The sequence below is a fragment of the Grampus griseus genome (assembly GCF_964374135.1).
Source record: "Grampus griseus genome assembly, chromosome: 18".
NCBI lineage: Eukaryota > Metazoa > Chordata > Mammalia > Artiodactyla > Delphinidae > Grampus > Grampus griseus.
Window position 1 is genome coordinate 75163500 of NC_139012.1, and position 27095 is coordinate 75190594.

The 27095-nt window shown below is 49.2% G+C and overlaps 2 protein-coding genes across 3 annotated transcripts; one reads left to right on the forward strand and one right to left on the reverse strand.

Annotated features, from left to right (window-relative positions):
• MTIF3 (mitochondrial translational initiation factor 3) lies at positions 1-10680 on the forward strand. 2 transcript variants are annotated; one of them, XM_082675343.1, is made up of 5 exons: positions 3-187; positions 6707-6908; positions 7010-7470; positions 8771-8928; positions 10315-10680. In XM_082675343.1, exons 3-5 carry the CDS (start codon positions 7011-7013, stop codon positions 10531-10533), a joined length of 837 nt encoding a protein of 278 aa, XP_082531469.1. In that variant the 5' UTR covers positions 3-187; positions 6707-6908; position 7010; the 3' UTR covers positions 10534-10680. The 2 variants fall into 2 exon arrangements, with proteins under 2 accessions (XP_082531470.1, XP_082531469.1); XM_082675344.1 differs by lacking the exon at positions 6707-6908 and having other exon boundaries at positions 1-187.
• On the reverse strand, positions 10524-26013 carry GTF3A (general transcription factor IIIA; the record flags this gene model as incomplete). Its single annotated transcript, XM_082675644.1, has 10 exons — positions 10524-10785; positions 11401-11460; positions 12490-12719; positions 13270-13350; positions 14852-14925; positions 15906-15994; positions 16364-16460; positions 19352-19452; positions 21644-21916; positions 25936-26013. 10 exons carry the CDS (start codon positions 26011-26013, stop codon positions 10654-10656), a joined length of 1215 nt encoding a protein of 404 aa, XP_082531770.1. The 3' UTR covers positions 10524-10653.
• Positions 26014-27095: the final 1082 nt, after the last annotated feature.

Genomic DNA, 27095 nt, shown 5'->3' on the forward strand with positions numbered 1-27095 from the left:
CCTCGCCCTCCGCATTTTGTGTCGGAGGACTTTAGGCCGCCGGCCGGAAAGGCGCTCTTCACGTCACCTTTCCTTTAAAGACGCAGGCCGAAGCCCCGCCCACTACGGAAGGTGAAAGGGTCTCACACGGCGGAGCCCGTTTGCGGGCTCCTTCTGCCAAACCTTACCAATCGGCGGCCCGGAACAGGTAAAGCTAAAGGCAAGGGGCGCTGCGCGGGTGAGGGGACCTGCAGCGGGAGAACGGGGTCGTAAGGACGTGCCTGCGGAGGACGCGGCCTTGCGCTCGGCCGTGTCCCTGTCCCTGGAAGCTCAGTGCCGCCCACCCGCCAGCGGACAGGCCCTGCAGACCGTGCCGCGGGTTCGGGGATTTGGCCGGGCTTAAAGCCGTCTTCGAGACCAGGCTGCTGTCCGCGCACCCCGGAGCCGCAGCATCTAGACCCGCCGTCCACGGTCCTTCAGGCCCCTGGACCTGCCGCCCCGCTATCCCTGTGCACGTACGGGCACGCACGCAGGCCGTACGTCGCTACGGCCCAGGCGCGCCGCGGGGGCGGGGCTCGGGTGGGCGTGGCCACCACAGATGCACGTGACCGGTCTGTTTGGCGCGCCGGGCTCCCCCCACCCCCCAGTCCCTGGCTCAGCGCGGAGCACTGGCGGGCGTGCAGGCTCTTTGCACTCTGCGGCCAGAGAGGCGGCGTAGTGGGAAAGGTCGCTGAGTGATCTGGGATTTCTTGTTTTCCCATTTACCATTTACTAGGCTTCACGGCATAAGACTCCTGAAAGAAGTAAATACATTTTCTTACTGAAGAGCCGCAGTTCCAAGTACAGGTTATAAGAGGCTTCAGTGTAAGGAAGTGCAGAGTGGAGAGCTCTGGAAAATCAGCCACTGTTGACCGTGCCCAGCGCGATGCAGGGAAGGGTAAACCGGATGCGTTCCCTGCTTCACAGAACTTACCGTCTGAGAGAAACAGTAATAAGATAATCACAAAATTATAATCGTGGAAAGATGAGCTGTTCTGTGGACGCACTTAACTCTGAGCTCAACAAGCAAATAGCGGGACACGGGGGAAAGGGGGGGTTGACTAGGAGAGAGCTGGCCTAGTCTGGGAGGTAATCAAAAGAACGCCCTGAGAAAGACCCCGCTAGACAGGAATGGAGTTTCCTAAACCAAGGGGAAGAGCACTTCAAGATCGGAAAGGCCAGGGGGGTTTACGCATAAATGAAATTTGGAATGGAGTGAGGCCAGAAAGATGCGAAGGACCTTTTGGCCTCCTGAAAGCTCTTGGTCTTTAATCTTCAGGCAGTTTTAGGTGGGCGGGCGCTGGGTGCCGGGACAACACCAGCGTTGCAGAGGGGAGAACTGATTGCAGAGCTCATGGTGTAACAGCCTAGTTAGGAGACTGATGGGAATCCAAAGGAGAGGTGGAAGATGCCTTAAACTAGCGTGGTGGCAGTGGATATGGAGAGAAGTAGGTGGATTTATGGTGTTCGGAAGTAAGACTGAGGAGGCTTGGTGTTGGATTAGCTGTGAGAGTGCGGGAGAGCAGAAGTGGACAAGACGACGTGGCTCTGGACGGACTGAGATGCTGGTCACTGAGATAGGGAGTTCTGGAAGGTGAGATGACCGTTTAGAAAATTAATATACAGGAATAAGTACAACTTTTAATATTGAGTCTTGAGCTCAGGATTTAAGAGCTTTTCAAAAAATGTTTTGTGGATGGTTAATTTATTTCAATAAAATAACTAAAAAATAAAATAAATTTAAAATTTTATGGCTAAAGAAATGTGGTTAAGTAATTGGCCAAGATATATGTTAGCTGTTTCCAGTGTTTTAATCAGTGTTCTAGCTCGTCAACAGCTCGGCAGTGCGGAGAGTACTTTGTACAAAACCAGGGCCAGCGGACAGCAACCTGAAGGCTTGGTGACAGTAGTGCTCACCCCGGGCTGGAATGGGGCAGGTGGGGCAGTGGGCAGGGCAGCAGGCAGGAGGACTTAGTGAAACTCCTTTGGAAGGCGTGAGAAAGGATTCTTAAAGTCATCGGAATTGGCAAAATTAATTTCACAAATATTTAGTCCACTAGAATCCATGTACCTTTTGACTCAACCTCCCTGGAAAGAATAGATGTCAATATACAATGTCAGCTATGTAGGAAAGAAAAGCAGGGAGTGAACAAATAGAAGTTATTTTCACCTCTTCAGTTGATAGGAGTTTGGTAACAAAGGTGTTGTCAAATTATGTAAGATTCGTACATTTCATTGTAAACTCTGCCTCAAAATGAAGAGATTGTAAATGAATATTGAACTCTAGTTAATGATGTGCATGCTGACAGTGTGCTGAGTCTGACCTCTGTCACGGGGTGGCGGCCAGAGTGCGCATTTCCCGCTTGAGTCTGGAAGTATTCTTTGGGTCACCCTTCGGCACCGCTTGAATACCTTGTTTCCTCATCAGCTTTTTACCTAATGATCTTTGCATCCATCCTTGCCCGAGTCAGTGATTTGATCGGAGGTGGCAAAATGGTGGTTTTCAAATTACTTTTACTTTTCTTCTCCATGTATTAGCTGGCATTCTCCTCTAAAGAACGCTTTTCTTCATCAACTGGCGGTGATTACAGTTCTTCTTAAAAAGGTAGAATAAGTGCTTAGTTCTTTTTCAATGACCAGTTTCCAGAGTAAGGAGTCAGAGTAGCAGTCACATACAGTTGTGGCTAACTATCTTTCTTTTTCATAGATTTTTGCATATTCGGTGTGTTGAAATGAATTTCAGTCACTGATGTTTAAATTATCACACATTTGGCCCGTGGGAGTCTCTTCATGCGATCAAACTGTAAATGAAATGTAAACAAAATGGTAATACTATCAGGGAAACCTGAAGACTGGATATTTGAACATATAGAGGAATGACTATCAGTTGGGATGTGTTACTGTGTTTATTCAAAAGATACAAGAGTCCTCAGCTCTTACTGGAGTGTTTACTGGTGACACAGGATTTACTCGGAAGTAGTTCACAGATGCTGGGGTCCCGGGAGTAGTTGCTGGTGGAGAGAAAGCCTGTTGGACCACATGCTGCAAATCAAGGAGCTAAGTGATGGGTGCTTAGGCCTTTATTTTGCTGTTTTTTCTGTACATGCTCGAGAATTTTCCTAATAAGAAGTTTCTCAATTACTTGAATTTATGTTGATGTTTCCGATTCAAATTTCATATCACAGGTTTTTCCCTAACTCTGTTATTTATATTTTTATCTTTTATGAAAAGCTTACTTTGAAGAAACAGGTATATCTTCCTTTTTGCTGCTCCAAAGCCAAAATTTAGCTAGTGTTGAAGCATAACTGCTGTGTAAGTCAAGAACATTTAAAGCCTTTTAAAATTTGAATAATAGCAAGAACCTTTAAAAAGGTAAAGGTAAATAATAACCATTTTTAATTATTACATTAATAATTATATATTATTATAATTATATAATTATAATATATACTTATATAGTATTGTTATAAATTTTATAAATTTTATAATTCATAAAAATTATAATTTATATAAATTATAGTGTATAATCTTTATATAATTATATATCATAATATTAAAATATAATTAATAATTATATATTAATATATTATATTCAATTATTGTTATAATAATTTTTCTACTCTTTACCTTTTCCTCTTCTTGGAAAATGTTTTTAAAGCTTTAAAAAAATCTACATTATCTTTCTGAAATAGTTTTTATTTTGTAAACAAATAGAATTTATCAGTATAAAAAATACTTCCTCTTTATAAAAAATTAGAGAGGGCTTCCCTGGTGGCGCAGTGATTGAGAGTCCGCCTGCCGGTGCGGGGGACACGGGCTCGTGCCCGGTCCGGGAAGATCCCACATGCCGCGGAGCGGCTGGGCCCGTGAGCCATGGCCGCTGAGCCTGCACGTCCGGAGCCTGTGCTCCGCAACGGGAGAGGCCACAACAGTGAGAGGCCCGCGTACCGCAAAAAAAAAAAAAAAAAAAAAAAATTAGAAAAATAATGGTAATTAGGAAGAATAGGGGAATGAAAATTACTGTGTCTTCAACCTTAAGGAAACCTCAGGGTTCTTCTTAAATTTCTTTTCATCTTTCTCCTGTGCCTAGTTTGTTCATTCGCTTCCTTGTTTTACAAAATCCTACCTATTGAGTAGTATTTTCTATGTAACGTGTTGGTAACTCATTACACAGGGCACACTAGCTTTCGTCTGTAACTGCTAGTTTCCTCCTAACTCATACTGAACTTTGGGACTTGCTGCTGCTGCTCTTTTTCTGAGGATAATGGAAAAGTCGTCTCCAGTGTCTTCAGACTTTTCTGTTTGGTTTGCCGGCTTCCGCCATGTGGCAACAAGTATCTGAGTGTCTGTTATTGAACAGTAAGTATCTCAGCTATTTAAAACCCAGTTCAGTCCCACTGTGGAGCCTTTACAGCATCTGCATCCCCAGTTAATGACCGTCAGGTGACCCATTCATTGTGGATGAAACATCTGGCCGTAGAGCTCACTGAGGTTGGTGGACATTTGAAATGCCAGCTGGGAATTTTTTTTTTTTTTTTGTAAAGCATGGATCATTTTATTCAAGGTTTATTCATAAATCTGACAATATCTTCTCACGATACTATAGAAGAGCACCAGAAGAAAACTGACACAGCGGTATGATTGAATACTCCTGGAAAAAAGGGCCCCAGCTTTTGAATAAAGGAATAAAATATACGGAGGAAAGTTCAGTATCTCTAGAATAAAAAGAGCACTCTTACGGCGCATCTGCGGTGGGGGCCGCTGATGCACCTGACGACCTGGAGATTTGCCCCCAGACACCGCCTGCCTCCTGGCGGTTTCCTTGGGCTCATGCAGTCATTCAGCACGTACAGTCAGCCCTCCGTATCCACAGGTTCCACATCCGTGGCTGCAACCAAACATGACTAAAAATACTCAAAAAAGAAAAAATTGCCAGAAAGTTCCAAAAAGCGACTGTGCCAGGCAACTATTTATATATCACTTCCATCGTATTAGGTATTGTAAGTAATCTAGAGATGATTCAAAGTGTACAGGAGGATGTGCATAGGTTATGTGCGAACACGACAGCTTTTTATATAAGGGACGTGAGCATCCTCGGAGTTTGGCGTCCATGCCAGGTGTCCTGGAACCAGTCCCGCGTGGATACCGAGGACGGCTGTACGTACTAAGACAGGCTGTAGGCGGTAGTGTGGGGAGCACAGCAGTGAACGAAGTAGACAAGTGACGTTTTCTCATGAAGCTTACGTTCCAGTGAGGAAAGACTGAGTGTTCGTGTGTAGATCAGTGTATGTCAGCAGTGAATCTCTTTAAAAGGCAAGGTCGTGGGTTTGAAAGGATGGGATGTGCCGTTGACAGAGTGGACAGGGAAGGCCTCGCCGAGAAGTAAATGAACTGGCATCGTCTGAGGGAGAGGATCCCACCCGGGGCGGGGGCTGCGGGGAGGGCGCGCCCGGCGTTTACAGGAATGGCAGGGAGGCCCGTGCGGTTGGGACAGGGAGCGCAGGAAGCGGGGCGGGTGCTGTGGGCAGGGGTGGGTGGGGGCCTGGTGCCGGGGGCTCTGCAGCGAGGTGGGGGCCGCGGAGGGCTGTGGGCAGAGGAGCGCCGCGGCCTGACTTCCATGTTTTAAGGGGCAGGGGCAGCAGCGGGGAGGGCGGTCAGGAGGCTGGGACCTGATCCAGGTGAGAGATGAGGGCGTGTCAGGGGCAGGGCGATAGACAGCGAGGGAGAAGGTGGAGTGCTTGGATCCTGCTGATTTTTAGAGGGCGAACAGTGGGATCTGCTGAAAAAGAAGGGTCAGAGATCACTCAGCTGTCTGGGCCTGAGCGCCAGAGGGTGTATGTGAGGACAGGACACGGCAGGACAGAGTGGGGAGCAGGGCAGGTGGAATTCAGCTCTGGCCGTGCTGATGAGGGTGCCCGCTGGGTATCTGCGTGGAGGGGCTGGGTGGGCAGTTAACTCTGCAAGGGTGGCGTTCTGGGGGGGCTGAGGGGGCTGGGGGGTTGAAGCCATAGCCACAGACCTGCGGGGGAGGGAGGTGAGAACGTGCGCCTCCCATCACTTTCCATAGTTTGCTGTTCATTCCCCCCACCCATGTCACTGGTCGACGATGGGCGTGGTTGGTGGTGACGGGTAGGAGGGGTGGGTTACCCAGCCCAGGGGGATCAGAGCTGGACCAGAGGGAGCTTCCAGTCTGAACAAACGCCCCAGGTGATGCTCGAGCAGGTGCCCCAGGGAGCCTTCTCTGAGAAGCGCCGCCTAAGGCACCGCATCCTCTTCTCTCATTGACGAGCCACACACACCTACCTCTCTGAGTTCTTGATTCTCTCGTGTTTCTCAGCAAACCCAGATGAGATGAACGGGTCCTCTCATCACTTTCTCAGACACTTCTCAGGTCTACCTGTCATGTGGATGGTAGGAGGGACACATTATGGCGGACAAGCAACTAAAAAATCAAAGTGCCCCTTCTAAGTGCAGCGTTCATAGCCGTAAGTCAGACCACACGCGCCTGACGCTTCAGCTCACCTTCGGCTGCAGTGCAGCACCTGCCTTGTGAGCGATGGATGTAGTTTATGAGGCCACTTTAATGTCAGGGCATTTCCTTTCTGAGAGTCCCAGTTCATTCTTCCAGGGGGTCAGCTGTCTTCCTGGAGGGTCCCCTTTCCCATAACAGTGTTCTTACCTTTTGTAGACCGTCAGATGTATTGATGAGTTGTTCACTACGTTCATGAAGAGGTGTTTGTTGAGTCACCAGGGATTCAATGTTCTGCATCGTCCTAAATAAAGCCTTAGGGTGTATCTGCTTTTGGAGCTAGCACTGTGAGATCCATGGGGAACGGAGTCAGCTAAGATAACTTTTAAGTTTCCTGTGCATGGACCTGCAGTGTTCACAGGTGAGGTTCCCACAGGCTCACACACGCCCTCCATGTTCCACGGCACCGACCCATGGGAATAAGTGATCAGACTTCAGTGAGCTTTTCTCCCTGCTTTTTAGGATGGCTGCTCTTTTGCTAAAGAGGTTAACATTACAAACTATAAAAACGGAAAATACTTGCATTAGAAGACGTTTGGGTAAATACGTCGTACAGAAGACGGCGCTGGCGGAACCATCCCACATTGCCTCTGCCCCAAGACTGTCCTGCCTCATTCACGCAGAAGCTTTTAGTACTGAAGACACCCAGGACAAGAGAGAAAAGAAAAAAAAGAATGAAACAGCTTTTCGTAACGTTGGAAGAAAAATTAACGAGCGCATCATTCAGGTGCTGGACGAGAAGGGCAACGACCTGGGCCCCATGCACCGAGCGAACGTGATCAGGCTCATGGCCGAGCAGGACCTGCGGCTGGTGCCAAGGGACCCCGGCGCCCAGCCCCCGCAGTACCAGCTCATGACGGGCACGCAGATCTACCAGGAGCGGCTCCGGCTCAGAGGGATGGAGAGGGCCGAGCCCAAGCCTGGTAGGTACCTTGCTGTCTGCCCCCGAGGTCCTCAGGACTGCACATCTGCAGCTGAGGTCAGGCATTTGCCAGGGCCCCTGTGACAACAGGCCAGTGAGAAGCTGAGACGTCCTTTCACCACCGTTTCCAGTGTCTTTTTCGTCCACTTACTTCTATCCCTTTTTTTCTATTTTCCTTGCTACTCTTGTGTCTGTCATGTCTTCCTCTACACCTGTGTAAAATGAGGGGAAAACAAGGTGACCACCACCAAAATAATGGGAACCCCTTAACCCCCCCGACGGCTGCCTGGCCTTCCACTGCGCAAGGGCATGACGACGTGGACAGGTGGGGTGGGCTCCTGGTCCTGTCCTGGGCCGCTCACGTGTCGGGGCGCCCTCCTCCCCTGCTCCCATCATCTCTAAGCGGGGCGGGGGGGGCGGGTGTGTGTGTGCGTGTGCAGTTAATCACACGGAAGCACTCCCTAACTCTGAAGTGATTCCTGGAGCGTGCCCCACGCCCGTTTCGTCACAGTAAGGGTAGGAACGCTCACGTGATGTGCCAACTCACTTGTCATTTAAACCGTACAGAAGCTGTGAGTTGGATATTAAGTGAAGAGGTTTGCTTTTCATGATTCCTAGTAAGTGCTGATCATTACAGAAAACACACTGGGACAGAGGTCAGAAGGCTGGCTCCAGAGCTGCACAGTAAGGCCACGTGTCAATTTTCTGACACCACATTTAACAACAGAGATGTTGACTGGAAAACAAAAACTATCCACAGAGGCCAGCTAGGGTGATAAGGACATCAAACTATGTCACGTTTACAACAAAAAGGTGGACAGCCTGAGAAGCTTGGTTCAGAGATGGCTGAAGGGCTGACAGAGAACTCAGACCAGCTGGTAGGAGCTGTAAGGAAGCAAAGAGGTGTTAATAAAAGAACTCCTTTTTAGAAAAATTAATTTAAAGAAGAAAAAATATAAGAAAAGAAAGCCTAAAGAAAAAACATAATAAACACCTGTTACCCACCATCCAAAATAAGAATGAGGATTAACTGGTTCCTTTTAAAGAACCACTTCTTTGTTCTTTCATCCGACAATGGTAATGATAAACAGAAGCATTCCATGTTGAAATACTCTTACTTGGCAGGTAAAAAATTGGTATTTTACCTGTGTCTGTCTCCCGTGTTTGAATGTTTACTGGCATGTGAAACTACTGGACAGGAGGACTTGTAGGCCCTCTGTAGCAACGTAGACTTAGGACGAGCATGTGATGAAGCCCAGGCCTCACACAGACTAGCGCCAAGTCTCACTCTTTCAAACCAGGACCCACCCTGACAAAGGAACTGACTTTTTCTTCAAATATTGGACAACATGATTTGGACACAAAGAGTAAACAGATTCAGCAGTGGATCGAGAAAAAGTACAAAGTTCAAATTACAATAAAGAAAGGGAAGACTACAGAAGAGCCAGAAAACAAAATGGTGAGTAAAAGCAGGTGTGACTGACTGCCTGTGTGTTTTTGTTTTCTTTCTGATCTTAAAAATACAACTGTAGAAAATCTGGGGAATGTAAAGGCAAAGAAAAGTAACTACTAATCCTACCCAGTGACGATAGTAGCTTTCCAATTTGTTTTTCAAAATGCAAAATGTACACGTTACTTTTTCCATTGTAGCATCAATACTTCACCACATGAAAACACTCTAGTTCACAGGGCTTCCCTGGTGGCGCAGTGGTTAATAATCCGCCTGCCAATACAGGGGACACGGGTTCGAGCCCTGGCCAGGAAGATCCCACATGCCGCGGAGCAGCTAAGCCCGTGCGCCACAACTACTGAGCCTGCACTCTAGAGCCCAAGAGCCACAACTACTGAGCCCTGTGCTCTAGAGCCCGCGAGCCACAACTACTGAGCCCTGTGCTCTAGAGCCCACGAGCCACAACTACTGAAGCCCGCGCACCTAGAGCCCATGCTCCGCAATAAGAGAAGCCACTGCAATGAGAAGCCCGCGCACTGCAACAAAGAGTAGCCCCCGCTCGCCACAACTAGAGAAAGCCCGCGTGCAGCAGCAAAGACCCAACGCAAAACTAAAAATAAATTTATAAAAGAAAAACTCCTTTATAACTTACAGGATATATGCTATTCTGTTTTACAAATTGTAGAGGATCCAGTACTTAAATAGGAAAGTTAGAAACGTTATGGGTTCATCTTCTAAAGTCTGTTTCCTCTTTATAAAGGCCTATAAGCAGCATTCCATATAAAGTCAAATTGTCTTCCAGAAAGTGGCTAGCAGTTTACAGTCCCAGGATAAGTCTGTGGACTATCTACTTTGCTTTTGGAGTTAGACAACTTGCAGCATCTAAAAGGCAGCATTTATTCCAGCAGTTTTCAACCTTAGTTCCACGTTAGAATGACTCAGGCCTAGGGCCCGGCCCAGCCCAGCGCAGCTGACCCAGAATCTCTAGAACTGAGTTGTCTGTATTTTTCTAACCACCCCAATGACTCTGTGAATGAGTGCTGGGAACGGCACTGGGCTGACAACCTGGGGGAAAGGAGGGGTTCTGCCAGTGCCCAAACCCACTGCTTTGCACTTTTTTCGAGAGGGTGGTCTGGCCAAACAGCCCCTCAGTGCCTTGACGGGATTTAAAACTATCAAGCCTTTAGTGCATTAGCCTAGTTACATGGAGTTTGTATAACTGCCTGCTTATTGTACAGGTTTCAGTCAACTTAACCAGGTATGTACGATTCGATTCAGCAAATCCCTTAAACAGCAATTCAAGCATGCTGGTTTTTATGCGTATTAGAGCATTACCACGGGGAAGAATCAAAGATGTTGGTTTTAAATTAGTCTTCGGCTGTTTTCCTTTTCTAGGAGGAGATATGTAATCAAATACTGCAGACTATGCCTGGAATAGCTACCTTCTCATCCAGGCCACAGCCCATCAGACGGGGCAAGGCTGTGATGTGTGTGCTTCGTCCCTTGAGCCAAAAGGAAGACAATGCGTGCAGATCAGCTCTGGGGACCCAGAGGGGAGACGCTCTGAACAGAGGAAATGGAAACGACGGAGCATCCAATGCTCTGCACCAGTGATTTTAATAAAAACGTGCTTCTGAGAGAAAATAACTGAGCTGGCTGGTCTGCGGTCCTTCAAACAAAGCAGTCTGGTGTGTAGCTGGGGCCAGCGTCGCCACGGCAGAGGGCACCTTGCCTTTAGTGCAGTTCAGAAGGCAGTTCAGTCTCCCCATTTCTGGGCAAAGACACGCCCTGGTCCTGTGTCCTTTTAGGAGGGAGGTACCCACTGAGCCGAGAGGCCAGACTCCGTTTTTCATGAGACGGTCTCACCTTTGGGAATAAGGAAGACAGATTACAGGCAGGCCTCTGTATCTGCGGGTCAACCAACAGCTGATCAAAAATATTTTAAAAAAAGAAAAATCCAGAAAGTTCCAAAAAGCAAAATTTGAATTTACCGTGTGCCAACAATTTACATAGCATTTTCATTGTATTAGGTATTGTAAGTAACATAGAGATGATTTAAGGTATATGGAAGATGTGCGGAGGTTATATGCAAATACAGCTGACCCTTGAACTTGGGGGGGGGGTTAGGCACATGGACACCTGCGCAGTCGAAAATCCTCATATAACTTTACTTGGGCACCTGCGGATTTTGGTATCCTGGGGGTTCCTGGAACCAATTCCCCATGGATACCAAGGGACGACTGTAACTCGAATTCAAAATCAAAACTACTGGAGTCGTATACCTATCAGGTATACAACGATCGCAGTATATACAACAACAAAACTACTGTCGTGAAGTAAGAAAGTGAAATCCACACAATTGCTTTGTGTAGTAGTACAGCCTCACACAGTAATAAGTAGTTGAAAATATGCTAAATAGATTGCATCTAGTTTAAGCCAATTTATGTTTTAAAGTTAACAGCTTGCTAAGTCTCAACTTACTTTGAGCTTCATTTTTTTCTTGTCAGGGTCATGCACAACAGCATGCCTGCTGAGGCTCTGCTACAATGAAGGAAAAAGAAAAACAGTTTTATTTGTAAAACACTGCCACTTGGTATTTGGCGTCTGCTAATATGAAAACCCCATGAGTCATTTAAATAAACGGACAGCCTTCTTTCTGTTACATTCTGTTGAGGGATCTGACTTCTACCACTGGAGCGGAACTGTCCCTTAAATCTTGGACTAAAATCACTGCCTTTTCCAAGGACCCAGGTTAGGAATGTATACATTTTCACCACGTGTGCCTGTGGCTTCCTAGTTCTTTCATAGTAAGGGGTTTGGGGGGCGAGTTCTGAAAACCCTTCCGAGCTGAAGGAGGCTCTTCTAACTGAATCTGTGTCATCAGCATCGCCAAACACCAGTGGAAAATCTGACCCAAGTCCTGCTGTCCTCAGCACGAACACTGACCACCAGCAGTTCCGTGGTTTTCTCACGGTCTGGGCTGTGCTAAGCCAGCCTCACCCCAACTTCAGTCTCTACCATTGTTCACACGAGCGCCTGTGAGAGCACCAACCGGGCGCGGGTCCTCAGAGCCGCATGGGCCCCTCCACCTGGGGTCACGGTCTCCAAGTCTAGACCAGTGTCCCGAAGCTCTAAGGTCCCCCATGTCCTTGTCTCTTGCTCCCCTTCTCAATCCCCAGATGATGGCAGCCCAGAAGGACACCCCAAATATCAACAGACTCATAAATAATAAGCACGTGGTACCAGAGGCCACTGGGTCTCAAATTCCGTCACGTAAGAATCACCTGGAAAGTTCGTTAGAACAAAAATGACTGGGCCCATCCCCCGAACTTCTGATTCAGGGGGTCTGGATGTGCATTGCTCGCAAGTTCCCTGGCGATGCTGAGGACCAGACTTTGAGCACAGCACTGGCAGGGGCGAATCTGTCTGCTCGCAGAGTCTGGTGAAGAACCACTCCTGCTGGAGCAGGAGTGAAGGGCCCGAGTCCCCCCCAGCCTCCCATCTGCCGCCTGGGGCCAGGCTCCCTGGAGCCCAGCAGCCCCCAAGGACGGCGCCCGGGCGGGCGCTCACCTTCATGGCAAATGCCTTGCCGCAGCTGGCGTGCTCACACACGAACGGGCGCCACTCCTCGTGGAACGAGAGGATGTGGCTCTGGAGGTTGAACACGGTGGTGTAGGTGCGGCCGCAGCCTTCCCTGGGGCACCGACACACGTCCCTCTCCGGGGCGTGAATTCTCATATGCTGCTTCAGGAAATCCTTGCGCTTAAACGTCTTCTGGCACACGTCACATGTTACGTCCTCTGCGGGAGCAGACTAGCAAACTGAGCCCACTTCCCATGTGTTACCATACAGGAAAAACTAATTTGGAATGTATCAAGCGACATATTCGATGCCCAAAACCTTATGACGACACATAGATCAGAAATCTGGGAGGAAACTAACTCCAGTGTGCCTCAATTTTTCCAAGTTCCTACATGGCATGAAGTCCCTGTTTTTGTCTGCAAGCAGCAGGGGTTCTCCACCCGGAGGTGCAGCAAGGGGAGGGAGTTAAACGGACCGGTTTTCTTCCGTGTCCCCCAACACACAGGGCACGCTTCCCAGACTGCCCCGCAGACATCAGCCAGGGCCTCCCCGGAGGCCTCACCTGCCCGAGCCTTTAATATGTGCACAGGCCTCGGCCCAGGACCACAGATCTCTGCTCACGTGTCAAACAGCTGAGGTACCCTGGACTTCCCAGACACACTATAGAAACTCTGTACTTTCAAGTTCACACTTAACGTTTCACCCTTTAAAAGCACTCAGTCAGTTCCACAGGGGCAGATATTCATATGCCCCTCATGCCTGCCTTACCTTTATGGGCTTCTCTCACATGTTTCAGAAGCTCTGTCCATGTTTTTGCCACAAAAGAACATCCTTTTTGACACATATAGCCTATTCCAAAAAAAAAAAAACAGATTGGTGCATGGCCTTTTGTGAATACTCGGCATAAACACCAATCATAATTAGACTGAAAGGAAAATAATTATCAAAAAATCAAGCAAATTATCAAAAAAAAATTAGACTGCAAGGTAGCTATGAAAACTAAGAAAAGTTTATTTTACAGTAAAACCAAACAACTGCATGTCAAGGTCCTTCATATAGGCTCTCCCTTCAGCAGGGCTTCAGGAGGAGGCCCTCCCTCTCCTGTTCTCAGTGGGCTGGGTACACGGCCCACGAACTCCCAGCTGCTGTGATGCACTCCCCCAACTCCGCCTCCATGGCTCAAGGCCCCTTTCCCCTCCCCGAGCTTTACCTTTGCCTCTTTTTTTACTCAGCCCTTTGCCCTGGATAAACCACCAAGGATAACCTTGCCCGCCCCCCGCTTCCTGTAGTGCCAATATCTTGTAAATTTCATGCTGCAAAAAAGAACTAGGAAGAAGCAGCTAAGGGAAAAAAGAAAAGATTCCAGAGAAAAACTCTGTGAACAAAAATGGACACTGTGCAAAGCACTTGAACTGGATTAGTCAGTGTAACAGTCAGCCTGCGCTTCACCCAGTTAAATACCAGAGAGAAACTAAAAGACTCAACTACTAGTCTCTTGTCTTTTAAAAAAAAAGGGGGGACTTTCCTGGTGACGCAGTGGTTAAGAATCCACCTGCCAATACAGGGGAGACAAGTTCGAGCCCTGGTCCGGGAAGATCCACAGCCCGTGGAGCAACTAAGCCCGTGCGCCACAACTACTGAGCCTGTGCTCTAGAGCCCACGAGCCACAACTACTGAGCCCACGTGCCACAACTAACGAAGCCTGCGCGCCTAGGGCCTATGCTACCCAACAAGAGAAGCCACCGCAAGGAGAAGCCCGCGCACCACAACAAAGAGTAGCCCCCGCTCGCCGCAACTAGAGAAAACCCGCGCGCAGCAACGAAGACCCAACGCAGCCAAAAATAAATAAATAAATACATTTTTTTTTAAGTCACATAAATTCTAAGGTTTGGGAAACTGGAATATGTATCAAAAATCCTTCATGGAAACAGAAGAGATTCAAGCTGTTGGCTTAATCAAGTCTTTCTGAAAAAAGTTACAACCTGATTACTCCAAAAACCTCAAACTATAATCCAAGTCCTTTGAATGCCAACAAGGAAAGGAAAGAGAAGAGGTTAAAAGCAGCTGAAGCAGCAAAGCCACTGCTGGAGTTCCAACCCTTTCACAAGGAAGAAGCATAAGCAGGCACGGCTGTAAACAATAAACGTTAACTCTCAACAGCAACAACAAGGAGTGGAAGGGCAGACACGACACCCAGCACCTCTTTGGTCAAGAGCATAAAACCTGAACAGGCAGATGGAGCCCCTGCCCAAGCAGTTTCGGCTTCTTGGGATGACCACAGACTCGAGCAGTCAGAGAATTAACACGCTCTACTGCTGGTGTGCCCGTCAGAGCGGGCACCAGTACATACCCTCGTGGACCTTCCCGTGTCGCTTCAGACTGCTGGGGGAGGCAAAGTGTTTTCCACATCCTTCGTGGGTACACCTGGGTCAACAACACACGAGCGTTAGCTGATCCGTTTTCAGACAGAACTGTACTTAAATAGTATGTCGTCCTCATCCTGCCAAAGTTTCCTCTTCCCACAACCAAACCAGTCATAAAAATGGGATTTCAAATTCAGACCTAGTTGTAGATGAAATGCAAGTTACTTCACCAGCCTTGGGCAGAACAAACTGAGAGAAAAAAGTCATTACTTTTTTTTTTGTTTATGTGATCACATTAAACAGTTTTCACCTTTATACCTCTGAAAATATACCGTTTTCATGGCAACAAAAAGATGGCTCGGGTAAACACCTAAGCCATCCTGAGTCATTTGCGTCTAGTTCTTCTAATGATGTTGCCATGGGATGGTGTGAAAAGAAAACAGCAGCAGATGCATGGCCTCTGGGCGCCCCTTCTGCGCTCAGGCCACCAGCGGCACAGGAAGAGGCGGCAGAGCTGCAAGCAGGGACGGGCACTGTCAACGGCAACAAGTCCCAGGCAGGGGACCGCCCAGCCGTGCAAAGCGCCAGCCAGGGCTCGCAGGACGGCCATCAGCAGGTGCCCTTTGCAGGTGTCTTCCAACGCGTCCAGTCACCTCTTCCTGTTCCTCCTGAAACCCTCTCTGATGCAGGCTAAGCCCAGATACCTTTGTTCTACAGGAAAGGAATACTTAGCATCTGCATAAGGACATTTCACGCCACTGAACAGGCTCTATTTGAGTAGTTAAGACATAAGCCTTACCTTCAAGCTTAACCACAATTGTACTAATTTCACAAATTATTCTGAAACACATTAAATCTTTCTGTTAGAGAAACAAAAGCACAAACTTGTGAAATGCCCAATACATAAATGGGCATACACTGTACAACTTAACAGGAAAATGTTGATTAAGAAACTGCTTCTGAGCATTGGTATGCAACCTATGCATTTTAATCTTATCCCCACCTGAACTTTAAGAGGTTTCACCCACGTAAGGTACCTACTTGAACGGCGGTTCGTTGGTGTGCTGGCACTGATGGATTTTCAGCTGCTGATGCTTCTTAAAGGTCTTCTTACAACCTTCAAAACTGCACTGTTTAAGTAAAGGTTTGGTAGTCTCAAAAACAAATCCAGAACAGTTCATAACAGAATCCTCTCAAGATAAAAATATCGCAGAAATTACATACTTGCTACTTTCACCCATTTAGTTACTATAAAATTCAAGAAGCTTTGAAGAGTAACACATATGAAACAGCAAAAACGATTCATCTGGGGTAGTCTACCAATAATATACTTTAATTAGCAAAAAGTCTGCTTTCAAAATAAACCATTATTATGATAGCTAGTGTCAAACTAAATTCAGATATTTGACCAACAAAATTTGGTTGATAAAAATTTTAGACACACAGGCAATAAACATAAAAAAGTCAGAATTTAAGCATATAAAATCATTCATACTTACTACATATTGTTTTTGCTGGTTTTCATGTTTGCGTTCAAAATGTTTCTTCAAGTTTGCTTTTGTGTTGAATTTCTGATCACAGCCACTAGCTGTACAACTGTTGGGAAATTGTGTAAAAACCAAAATATTAACAAACCAAGGGAAGAGAAATTTTAAGATGTGTACATCCTCCCACTTTATAAAAGCTAATTATTCCAAAGTATAATAAAAAATAGTCTTTAACAAATTCCAAAGTGTTAAGCCATACCACATAACGCCTCTCAATTTGACGTGATTATATGTAACGAGAGATGCATTTTCTTGTTAGGCTTCTGAAATTAAGCACAGTGTAGCAGACATTATACAGTGGACAGAGGGAAGATGAAAAACACTAGTTCCAAAAGCCTAAACCCTGCTTAGACTTAAATCATGCTTAAGTTAAACTGTTCTCAGGTTAGAATCTGATAACTTTAATTTTGCTTGAAATGTCTCTACAAACTATATTTCCAAAAAGACCTCAAACAAACAAAACAAACAAACAAAAAAACTGGTTTCAGCTTATCATTAGAGGTAAAAAACAGATATTTACAGAACCATAAACCATTAGGCCCTGTGACATATCACCAAGCCGGTGTAGCTCCCCTTAATGAGTGTTTCTATATCTTGACTTTGAATTATCTAAATTCTTTGTGATTTTTAATATGTGCTCTTTTTGTGATGAGTTTTCATAAGCCGGATGGATGAAGCAGGACTTCCTTTACAAGCCCTCATCTTACCCATCATTCACCGATAAACCCCGAATAACACTCCTATCAGGCACCACGCTATCCACAGGGACAGGCAGAACAAGGTGCAGAGTGACGGGGGGAGAAATGCCCAGAGGCCACTGGAAGGACACAAGAGGGGTGCTGTGGCAGAGACCACCCACCCCGAGTTCCAACACGTGCTATTTCTGACCTCAGGAACAAAACGCTGACTTTCAGCTGGGTTCACAGCCAACAGAAACAGAGCTTCTTCCAGCCTCCCTTGTGGTCCCACCGCTAAGTGCTGGCCCATCCTGCTCAGCTCCCACAGGTGTCTAAAAAGGGGGCACACCTCTTTTGCCCCTCCCTCCATCCCAGTGGCAGGAATGCTTATGTGACAGCTGGAGCTCCGACAGCCATCTTGGACCATGAGGACTGCAGAGGAAGTTAGGAAGAGCCCCTATCCACCTTGGCCTTTCTGCATCTTAGTTATGCAAGAGAAACAGAGACTATCCTGTTTAAGCCTCTATTGGGCTGAGTTTTCCGTCACTCTTGACTTCAATCCTGACACAGACATCTATCCCAACACCACTGTGGGGCGGGACAGGGCCAGGAAAGTCCTGCCAGGAACCAAACAGCAGAGACAGGGGGCGTGAGACACCCTGGCAAAGCTGGGGGTGGGAGTGCTGCTGCCCAGTTAAGAAGAGCTGGACCACCACTTCCTGTCAGAGTCCAGCAAATGGGGCAAGACCACAAAAGTGCCCAGGCACAAAGGTCATTACATAAGCAGTGCTCAAAACCACTGCCCAGCTTTAGGAAAGGAAGCAATCTGGAGGGTGATGTGAGAGAGGGCCGGGGAAACAGACTTCAAGTGAGGCGTGCAGGCCAGCGCCTGAACCAAGACACGGGCAGCTGGGGGAGGGGAGAGGCCCTGAGGGTAAGGACAGCCCTTGCAGACCTTCTGCTGTGGAGCACGGGAGGGAAGAACCAGGAGTCCTGCGGGTCAGCAAGCAGGCAGTGATGCCGCCTGACAAGAACAGGACCAAAGACAAAGCTTGTGGACTGTCAGGGACCTGGGCCCCACGGAACCAGGGAGACAGCCAAATAACGCCGCGCAGCAAGCAGCTGGACTCGGGGATCTGGCGCTAAAGAGAGGGATGTGGGCTGGAGAGCGAGCCGGAAGAGACACTGCAGTCGTCCTGCTCCAGCAGGAGTAGCCCTCGCTGTTCTCTCCAACCCGCGCATCCACATCCACCCCCATTTTTATTTAAGACTTAGTGTTTTAAATAGTATACGGCCACTTAGCTCAGAAACCAGAGGCCTGGAGAGGGACACAGCTGCATGGTTCCTTCCAGCCCTGCCCCTACCCACCCAGGACTCCCACCACTCCCAAGACAGGCAACAACGTTCTTTAGTTTTGCTATGTAGCCTTTAGGATTTCTTTACACAAACAGAAGCAAATACAAATAGAGGACTTGTTGTCTACCTCCCCTGCTCCTTTTTACACACAAACAGGTAGCCTGAAATACACCCTCTTCGGAACCTTGGTTTTTCAACTAATAAGCCCCAGAGATTTTCTTAGTTTCACAGGGAACACCTGCATTCCTTTTTCCCCTCTGTATAGTATTCCACGGGTGTGGATATACTTTACCTGGTCCTTCCTGATGAGCAGGAGGGCTGCTCCCATCTGTGACTTAACAAGCCCTCCAGGTGATTCTGATGGACCCCAAATTTGAGATCCACTGCTTTAAAGTAGCTGGTTTAAAAGAAAAGCAGTAATATCTACCTTTTCAGAGATAATGAGCAACTCTGTCAGAGAAGAATGAAATTAACACTGGCATGGCAGAGGAGTGGGGGCTTAATTGAAAGAAAGAGAAGATAAACTGTTAAAGCTCTACTTCCTCGTTCATATGTCTCTTATCCCAGCAGCTGACTGGTTCGTAAAGACCCTGATGATACAGAGCCCAGAATCTGCCAGGGAACCATGTTCCATCTGGTCTGAACTTTACGAGGTTGATTTCCCATTTAGGATACACTTTAAAGGGAGACGAGAGGATGCAAACTCAAGACAACTTCGGATGAACGCGTCCCTGAAGTTATCACACGCAATGACCCACAAGGCCCCAACGCTCTTTGCACATTCCAAACCCTGTCTCAGGAGATGCAGGCCAAAGCAGCTCCGCTTTCTTCACCTCGAAGGTCATCAGCCAATTTTCTGTGCCAAACGCCGCCCACTTCAGAGGCCTGAAGACAGTTCTCTACTTACACAAAGGGCTTTTCTCCAGTGTGAACCAGGGCGTGGCGGCTGAGGTGCCAGTCCCTGACGAAGGCCTTGCTGCACCCGTCATGGTCACAAACAAACGGTCTCTAGCAGGAAGGCGACAAAAAGCACGTCAATCCTGCCTGCGTCAGTGGCTCTGGTGTTACTTCAAGCCCTAAACTATCTGATGGGCAAAGCCGTGGACTCTGTCTGTAGAGGTGGTTTCCACCCAGTAAGTGCTGAGCACCTGCTACAGGAGGCCAGGCAAGGATCTCCCGCCTGGGGTTACACGACAACCGAAATGCCGCAGCTGCTCACAAAGTCGCTGCAGCAGGTTCTGTTCCAGGAACACCATGTGAAACCAGCGGGCAGCCTTTACAGTAACCGTACAGTACTGTGAACCTGCTCCTGACCTACACCCGGCTTCAGCAGCGGCCCCCTTAAAGATTTCCTGCCGGCTCTCAGCGCGGCCTGCGCGCACTGATCCTCTCCTTCCGCACAGCATCTCCGCATCCACTCAGAGCCCAGGGCGGGCGGTCTCATCTGGACAAGCCCACTATCTGCTCAGAGAACGCCCGGCACAGCTACAGAAGAGTGTGTCACATCCGAGAAAGCTCACAGGTGCCCGGACACACACAGCTCAAGGCCCGAAGTGCAACCACCACGTGGGACCCGGCAGTTGGGAGGAAGGGCTTCCACTCTGAACCCGTAGGAAAAGCCAAAACATGTCCCCCTTATAACCAGTTCTGTGCACTTAACTATGGAAAACATGCCCCAGAACAGTCCAGGAAGGAGGTACCAAGGCCTCAAAGGACGCTACTGGTAGCAAAGCAGGTGGACAGGAAGACAAGAGCTGCGTTACCAGGGCAGGTGCACAGAACTCTGCACAGCCTGTCATGCAGGACGTTCGAAAAATGTCTGTCAAATTAATGTGCGATTTGGGATGACATGACTCCAAGTTTTCTAGCCTGTGTGAAGGAAGCTGGGAGTGCCAATATCCTAAATACAGCCCACAAGTCTGAAAGGAAACGTCTAATCGGGACATCCTGGTAACAGGGCCCAGAATTTAGGGGGGTTGAACGGGCGAGAGGAAAGAGAGGAAGGCGAAGCATAAAGCACGTCATGAAGGAAGCCAGTCACAGGGTAAGAAGAAGCCAAGAGAGTGGGGCAGGTGGAGAACCTCGAGGGCGGGAGAGGAGCCAGGGGAAAGGGTCAGTGAGCGGGACAAGGTCCCGGGGAGGGAACGGTCAGCCTTCAAATGCTGCAGGGGTGAGGGGGACGGGCAGCGTGAGGACACACAGAGGGATGACCTGTAAGTCAGGAAAGTGCTAGGAGCGGAGGCAGGAGCTGCAGCACCCTGGTTAATGGCCTTCAGCTGAGGCCCTGAGAAGCCAGACTGCCAAATCCTGGGAAACTCGGCCAATTCCTAGGCCTCCATGAGCCGCCCTTTGCTCACCTGTCACCTTCCAAAGGCTTCCTACTGCTCTCAAAACAAAACGCAGGCTCTAAACCCACTGGTACCCTGGCCTACAAATGATCCTCCAGGCGTGCCCCTCAGGCTCCCCTTGAATGGTTCCCCCACCCAATCACGTTGGCCGGCGTCCACCCCCAGGACCACACGCTCCTCTGGCAGTTCTCTCTGCCCGGGCTGTTTCTCCCCCAAATGTCTGCAAGGCTGGGACCTTTCCTTCTCATTCAGGTCAAGAGAGAGGCCTCTCCCGACCACCCTCCTGCAGCCCTCTCTTCACTGCGTCGCATTCCTACTTATTCCGCTGTCCTCCCGCTTAAAGCATAAGGTCCCTGACGGCAGAAGCCTTGCCTGTCGTAACTGCTGCTCTCCGGGCCAGGACGGTACTGAACTATGAATGAACGAACACATGCTGCCTGCAAACCTCCAGTACTCTAAAGTTCTCCTCCATTCCGGTCCCAGGAGGCGGGGCCTTTTAAGGCAGGTTGTGGGTGGGCGTGGGAGGGAGTATTCCAACCTTGCAAATATTTACACGTTATGGGGACGTGGTGACTGGCCACCACTCAAGGTCAAAGAAGGGGAAAGTGTTGCTTAGTGAGCCCTGAGCCCACGGCAAGGATATCTCGGTCCTAGAACTCCCTGTCTACTTCCCCAGGCCTTCCCTGCCCTAAGGCATGGCTGGTTCGCTTGTGCCCCCCGGAGGCCAAAGCTGAACGCGTCTGCGCACCCACACGCGGGACCTTCGGGCAGCGCCCACCTGGCGCGCACCGCACCCCTAGTCCCCGGCCTGGACGCCACGCCCCCCGCGGCCACGCCTTCGGCCTCGTTACCTCCCCCGTGTGCTTGCACAGGTGCGCGTCTAGTTTCCAGGCCTTGTTGTAATTGGCGCTGCAGTCGGGGAAGGAACAGATGAACCTCTGACGGGGCGCCGGGGGCAGCGAGGCTAGGCTTTCGCCGGCCGCGACGAACGCGTCGGCGATGGTCAGGGACGACACCGCCTCCGCGACAGAGGCCGGCGGCTCCAGGGTGCCCAGGGTCAGGCACTCGACCACGTGCTGAGCCACGTGCCACGAACCGAGGCCGACCGACCGCTCCGTGAGATCCTACGCGCGGTCCGACTGCACTTCCGGTAGCGCGGCCCCGGCGGGGCGGGGCTGGAGCGCCGGCGTAGTGGCGCATGCTCCGAAAAGCCCCTCGCCGGCCCGCTTTTGCGCATGCTCTGAGAAGCTCCTCGCCGGCCCCCGCCCCTCCCGCCTTGGGGCAGGAGCGGAAACGAGGAAAGAGTGGCCAGGCCCTCACCCTCCCCCGCCCCCAGCAAAAGGTGCCCGCGAGTCGCAGGCCCTGTGATGGACCCCGAGGCGACTGTTAAATGTGTTCCCATCCGCCACCACCCTTTTCGAAGTACTACCCTTGCATGATCTAAACTATCCAGTTCTTACTACAAGCTGGGTTTGTCTTCTTTATGGATTCATTTCCTGCAAGCTCTCTACATGCTCCCTCTGCAAGCCCCCTGGCAGTGCATCCTAAACTTGCTTAAAATCACGTGGAAACCTTTTAAAACTTCCAAGCCCAGAGCATATACCGGACCAATTAAGTCACAGTTTCTGTCACTGGGAAACGGGAATCCGTAGTCTGGAAATTCCCCAGGTGATTCCAACGTTCAGACAAGTTTGGGGACCATTGCCCTGAGGCCTTGCTGCTCAGAGTGTGGTCTTCGGGTCAGCAGCATCGTTCGTTAGAAATCGGAACCTCGGACCTGCTTGAATCGGAGAGGTCTCCAGGTGATGTGACGCACCTTGGAATTTGAGAAGCACTGTTCAGAGGCTTGAATGGTATGGGTATCTTTATGGGGACCACATGTTTAAAGGACATCCTTGGACGAGGATAACAATGACAGGATGGCCTGATGTTCCCCCAGGTGTGTACTTTTCACAGACTGCATCACTTTGAATCATTTGGCAAGCCCTTGTCTGATGGTGATGAGCAGTCCCTGCGAAGAAAGTGCAGTTTTGAAAACAAACCAGGACTCTCCCACGAGGATAATGGCCTGTCTTGTCGGGTCCTGAGGACTGGGAGAGGGAGTCTGGGACACGCATCCACATGCTGCTTTTCTCCTTTGCTGGTCCGACCCCTCTTCAGGGGACAAGTCCGCAGACAGCCCTCCTACAACTGTGCACATCTTAAATGGTTTCCCTGGTGCCGGTGCCGGCTACCTCCTCCGCATTCCGCTACCCCCTGGCCGTGGCGGGGTTGCGTGGTAAACCTCTTCCTCTTCCGCCCTGCTCTTGGCCTCCTGACGCACACCGTGCCCCGTGCCTCTGCTCCTGCCTTCCCAACTTCTCCCATCTCCTTAACCAACTGTTCTTCACACCTTCTTGTCGGTACCCACGTCTTCGTGCTCAGCCCTCTGATGTGAGGCGTTGTAGCGGGGAGCACCGACTTTGAGGTCTAGGTCTACATTTACTCCCTGTAGGACTTTGGATAAGGTTCTTTGAATCTCTTTGCTTACCTTTAAACTGGACCATTGGAGTCATTCTTGGAGTGAATGCGACTGTATTAACCGATAGTTCCATTTATTACGTGCCACGCCCTGAGCCAAGCACATTTCCCAGCAACTCTTAGCTCTCCCAACAACTCTGCATGTAAAGAAGCTGATACAATCCAGGCCGTGCCTTTTCTTTTTCTTTCTTTCCTATGAACTGATCCATCGTCCACCTCTATCCTCTCTGCAGTTTACTCTTCAATGTGTTTTCAACATCCCACGTTTCTGAATGAGGAGCGGATTTTTTTCTTTTTTCTTTTTTTTGCTGAAGTAAAAAACATCAAGCAGTCACCTCCAACTCAACATTATTTGCAAGTGAAAGTCTTACCATCTCCACCTGGTTACACTCCCGCCCTCCCGCTTGCTCCCTGCCTTTCTTGCCATTGGCAGTGTGACCCTGTCTGCCACCCACGAAAATGTAGAACAGTGGTTCTCACCCTGGCAGCACACTGGAGTCACCAGGAGCTTCTGAAAAGGATGTCTCTTGGGCCCCACCCGCACCAGTGCAATCAGCCCCTGTCCCTCCTCCTTCCATCTGCCCATCCCTGGCCTGGCCGACTTGTGCACCTGCCTGTCCATTCCCTCCCACCTGCTGCCCAGCTTTGCTTTGCTCTGAGCCTGGACAGCTGAAACAGCCCCTCAACCGCTTTCCTACCTTAACACTCTCCTACCTCTAATCTCTCCGTAAAACACCTGAGACTTTCTAGGTTTAAGTTTGCAAGACTGGCATTTGCAAAGCATTTTTGTTCCTCTTAGCTATTATTCCTACAATTCAAGTAAAAGCACTCAGGTGGGAAATGGGGTCCCCGGGCTCAGGCCCCCTCCAGGCCCTGAATGGGCTTGGTAGTTTGGCAACCCAACTCTGAATCCTGGCTCTACCGTTTACTATTTGGCCTCAAGAGAGAGTTATTTAATTCCTCTGAAGTGTGTGTTATCTGTACAATGGGGATAATGATATCTATGCCACAGTGTTGCTGGGAGATTTATATGAGACAGTTAATTCATGCGAGGTGCTTAGCTCAGGGCTCAACATAATAAGTAATCAAAAATTAGTAGCCTTTATTTTTTTCCCCACTTGCTGCTGGCTTATGCCTTCTATTCTTACCCTTGAGTTGCGGTTGGCAGGCTGCTCTGACAGCTTCCAGTGAACACGGCTTACTGGTATTCACATCCTTGTGTGATTACCCACCCCCTTGGGGTAGACTGGACCCTGTGAATTGTTTCTAACTAATAGCATAAGGCAAAGGTGATCGGATGTGATTAGGTTACAAAACACTGGGACTTTCATCTTCCTAACAGACCTTCATTCCCTTCTGGGCTTGTGCACTGTGACAAAACAGCAACCACACTGGAGAAACCCACAGGGCAAAGAACTGAGGGTGGCCAACAGCCAACTAGGAACTGAGGCCCTCGGTCTAGCAGCCCTGGAGGAACTGAATCCTACCAACGACCATGTGAGCTTAGAAGCAGATCCTGCCCCAGCCAAACCTTGGGATGAGACCTTAACCCTGGCTGACTCCTTCATTGCAGCCTGGGAGAGACCCTGAAGCAGAGAACCTGGGTAAGCCATGCCCAGATTCCTGACCTGCAGAAATTGTGAGATAATAAGTGTGTGTTTGTTTACGCCAATAAATTGGGGGGTGATTTGTCCTGCAGCATAACTAACGCATAGTTACATTACACAAAATAAATCTAGACCTGGTAGTCCTGCGCCCACACTAGGGAGAGGGCATCTGAACAAAGAGGTTTCTGACCAGAGGGAGACCCTGACCCAGCATCAAACCATCACACAAGTTTCTTCCTATCCAAAAATCACACAGTGTGACAAGAACGCATGTAGTTATGGCGATAAATGGACAAAATAGCTTGAATGTGGACTGCCCTTCAATGTGTGGTCCCTTTAATCCCTATTTTATTCTTATCTCCTAATGTTTACTTCTCCCGGTTTTGTCCAGCACAGACAAGGTGGTCAGCTAGGGCCACTGTCCTAGCAGATCAAGCAAAGCACCAGGACATCATCCCTGAAACCCACCTTTAACTTGAAGCTCTGTTCCTTCTTTTATAGGCATGCCATAGAAAGACTTTTGGATTCAGCCCCAATTGCCACTAACTACTTGAGTGTGACTTTGGGCAACTCTCCGCAACCTGCTTTGCCTAGTCTGTGAAATAGAGGAGACCCTGCCCTGCCTTCCTCTCACAGTTGCTATGGGCATCATATGGGAACTTGGCGAGTTAACTGACCTCTCTGAACCTCAGTTCTCCATCAGCCAACTGAGGACAATAGTACCTACTTCACAGATTGTGAGGATTAACAAGAAAATACACGTAAAACCCCTTTGCCAACCATGAAGTGCTAGCCATCTGTAAACTGTTACTGACACTAGGTTCTCAAATATTGGCTCAAACAAAAAGTGAATGAGCCAAGGTCATCCCAAGGATGACCAAGGTAGGATTGAGCAAGAGAGATTCCACCCCTCGGCCACATCCTCAATATAGCCAGTCTCCCCCGTCCCTCAGGGAGCCTCCGGGGTCACTGATCATCTAACCAGTCAGGAGAGGTCCCCCAGGCATCACCTGTACCTTTGTCCTTGCTCCTCTGTCAGCAGAGTCCTCGCCCTCTTGCAGCATCTGTTCTTGGACCGCCTCCCACCCCGCCATGACCTCCCCGGGAACCATCAGTGGGCAGTGGGAGACGCGGGACACCTCCCTTCTTGGCTGTCCGCTCACCACGCAGTTCCAGCCTGGCTTCTCCAATTAGCCCTCCTCTCGCTTCAGTCTGATCGTTGAATTTTCCTGCAGCTGTAATTGCCCCACCAGGGTACCGCCACAGGCCTGTGCTTAATCACTCCCACCCACTTCAAACCCATCTGAGCCGGGAGCAGCCAGATTCCATCTAGTTAGTGAGACCTAATTGCTCTCTGATTACCCACAGGGTCAGGTGCTTGAATGCTCACAGTTTCCATCCACAGCCCGTGCAAGATTTTTGCGTTTGATAATTTCCTCCATCAGCTTTTTTCACCGAGCGCCCAGAGACGCCCCCGGCAGAGCTGAGCGGGAGTCCTCGCCCCATTTATGGATGGCTGCTTGGTTTACCTTAGGGGTGGAATCCATCCATCTCCCTTTACTGCCTCATCTCTGTCCAGTCCACCATCATCTCACCTGATCTCCAGGTGCATTCTGCAGCCAGGGTCCCCCTCTCCAGTCCTTTCTCCACACGACTGCTAAGGGATCCTTTCCAAAAGCCAAGGATTTCAGTGGTGTCCTAGAGCCTTTAGGATAAAGCCCTGGCTCCTTACTGTACCCCGCACGGCCTCAATTCGCACCCCTCCCACTTGGTCCAAGCCCCCCCCCCCGCTCGGTCCAACCCCGATTAGCTTCCTTCATTACTCACACCTGCCCATCACCCACTTCCCCACATACTCTCCTCTCAGTTTTGTATCTCTTTTCTCATAGAGCCTATAGATTTCCCAACACTGCTATGAAGAAATAGGAACCATCTCTTTTCAGATAGAGGGTTGTGTGGAGAGAGGATGGGAAGGGCAGGGGTCTCCTGGCTCCTTGGGGTGTCTGGGGCCGTGTTTCAGAACCTGCAGAATGTATCCTGGAAAACCACGGCTCTAATGTCTGTGAAGATACAAACTTGCCCCAGAACCTTAAAAGGGCCTCTATTAATATTCACTTACCTGTGGAGAAGAGAAATTATCTGGTCTCAAGTATTAGTCTTCTAGAAATAGGAATTT

Bases quoted from the DNA above. Each gene is read 5' to 3' on its own strand.
- MTIF3 (XM_082675344.1), top strand. From the start codon at position 7,011: ATGGCTGCTCTTTTGCTAAAGAGGTTAACATTACAAACTATAAAAACG. The intron at 7,471-8,770 runs GTAGGTACCTTG...CTTTCAAACCAG, and splicing joins GAGGGCCGAGCCCAAGCCTG to GACCCACCCTGACAAAGGAA. The intron at 8,929-10,314 runs GTGAGTAAAAGC...TTCCTTTTCTAG, and splicing joins AAGAGCCAGAAAACAAAATG to GAGGAGATATGTAATCAAAT.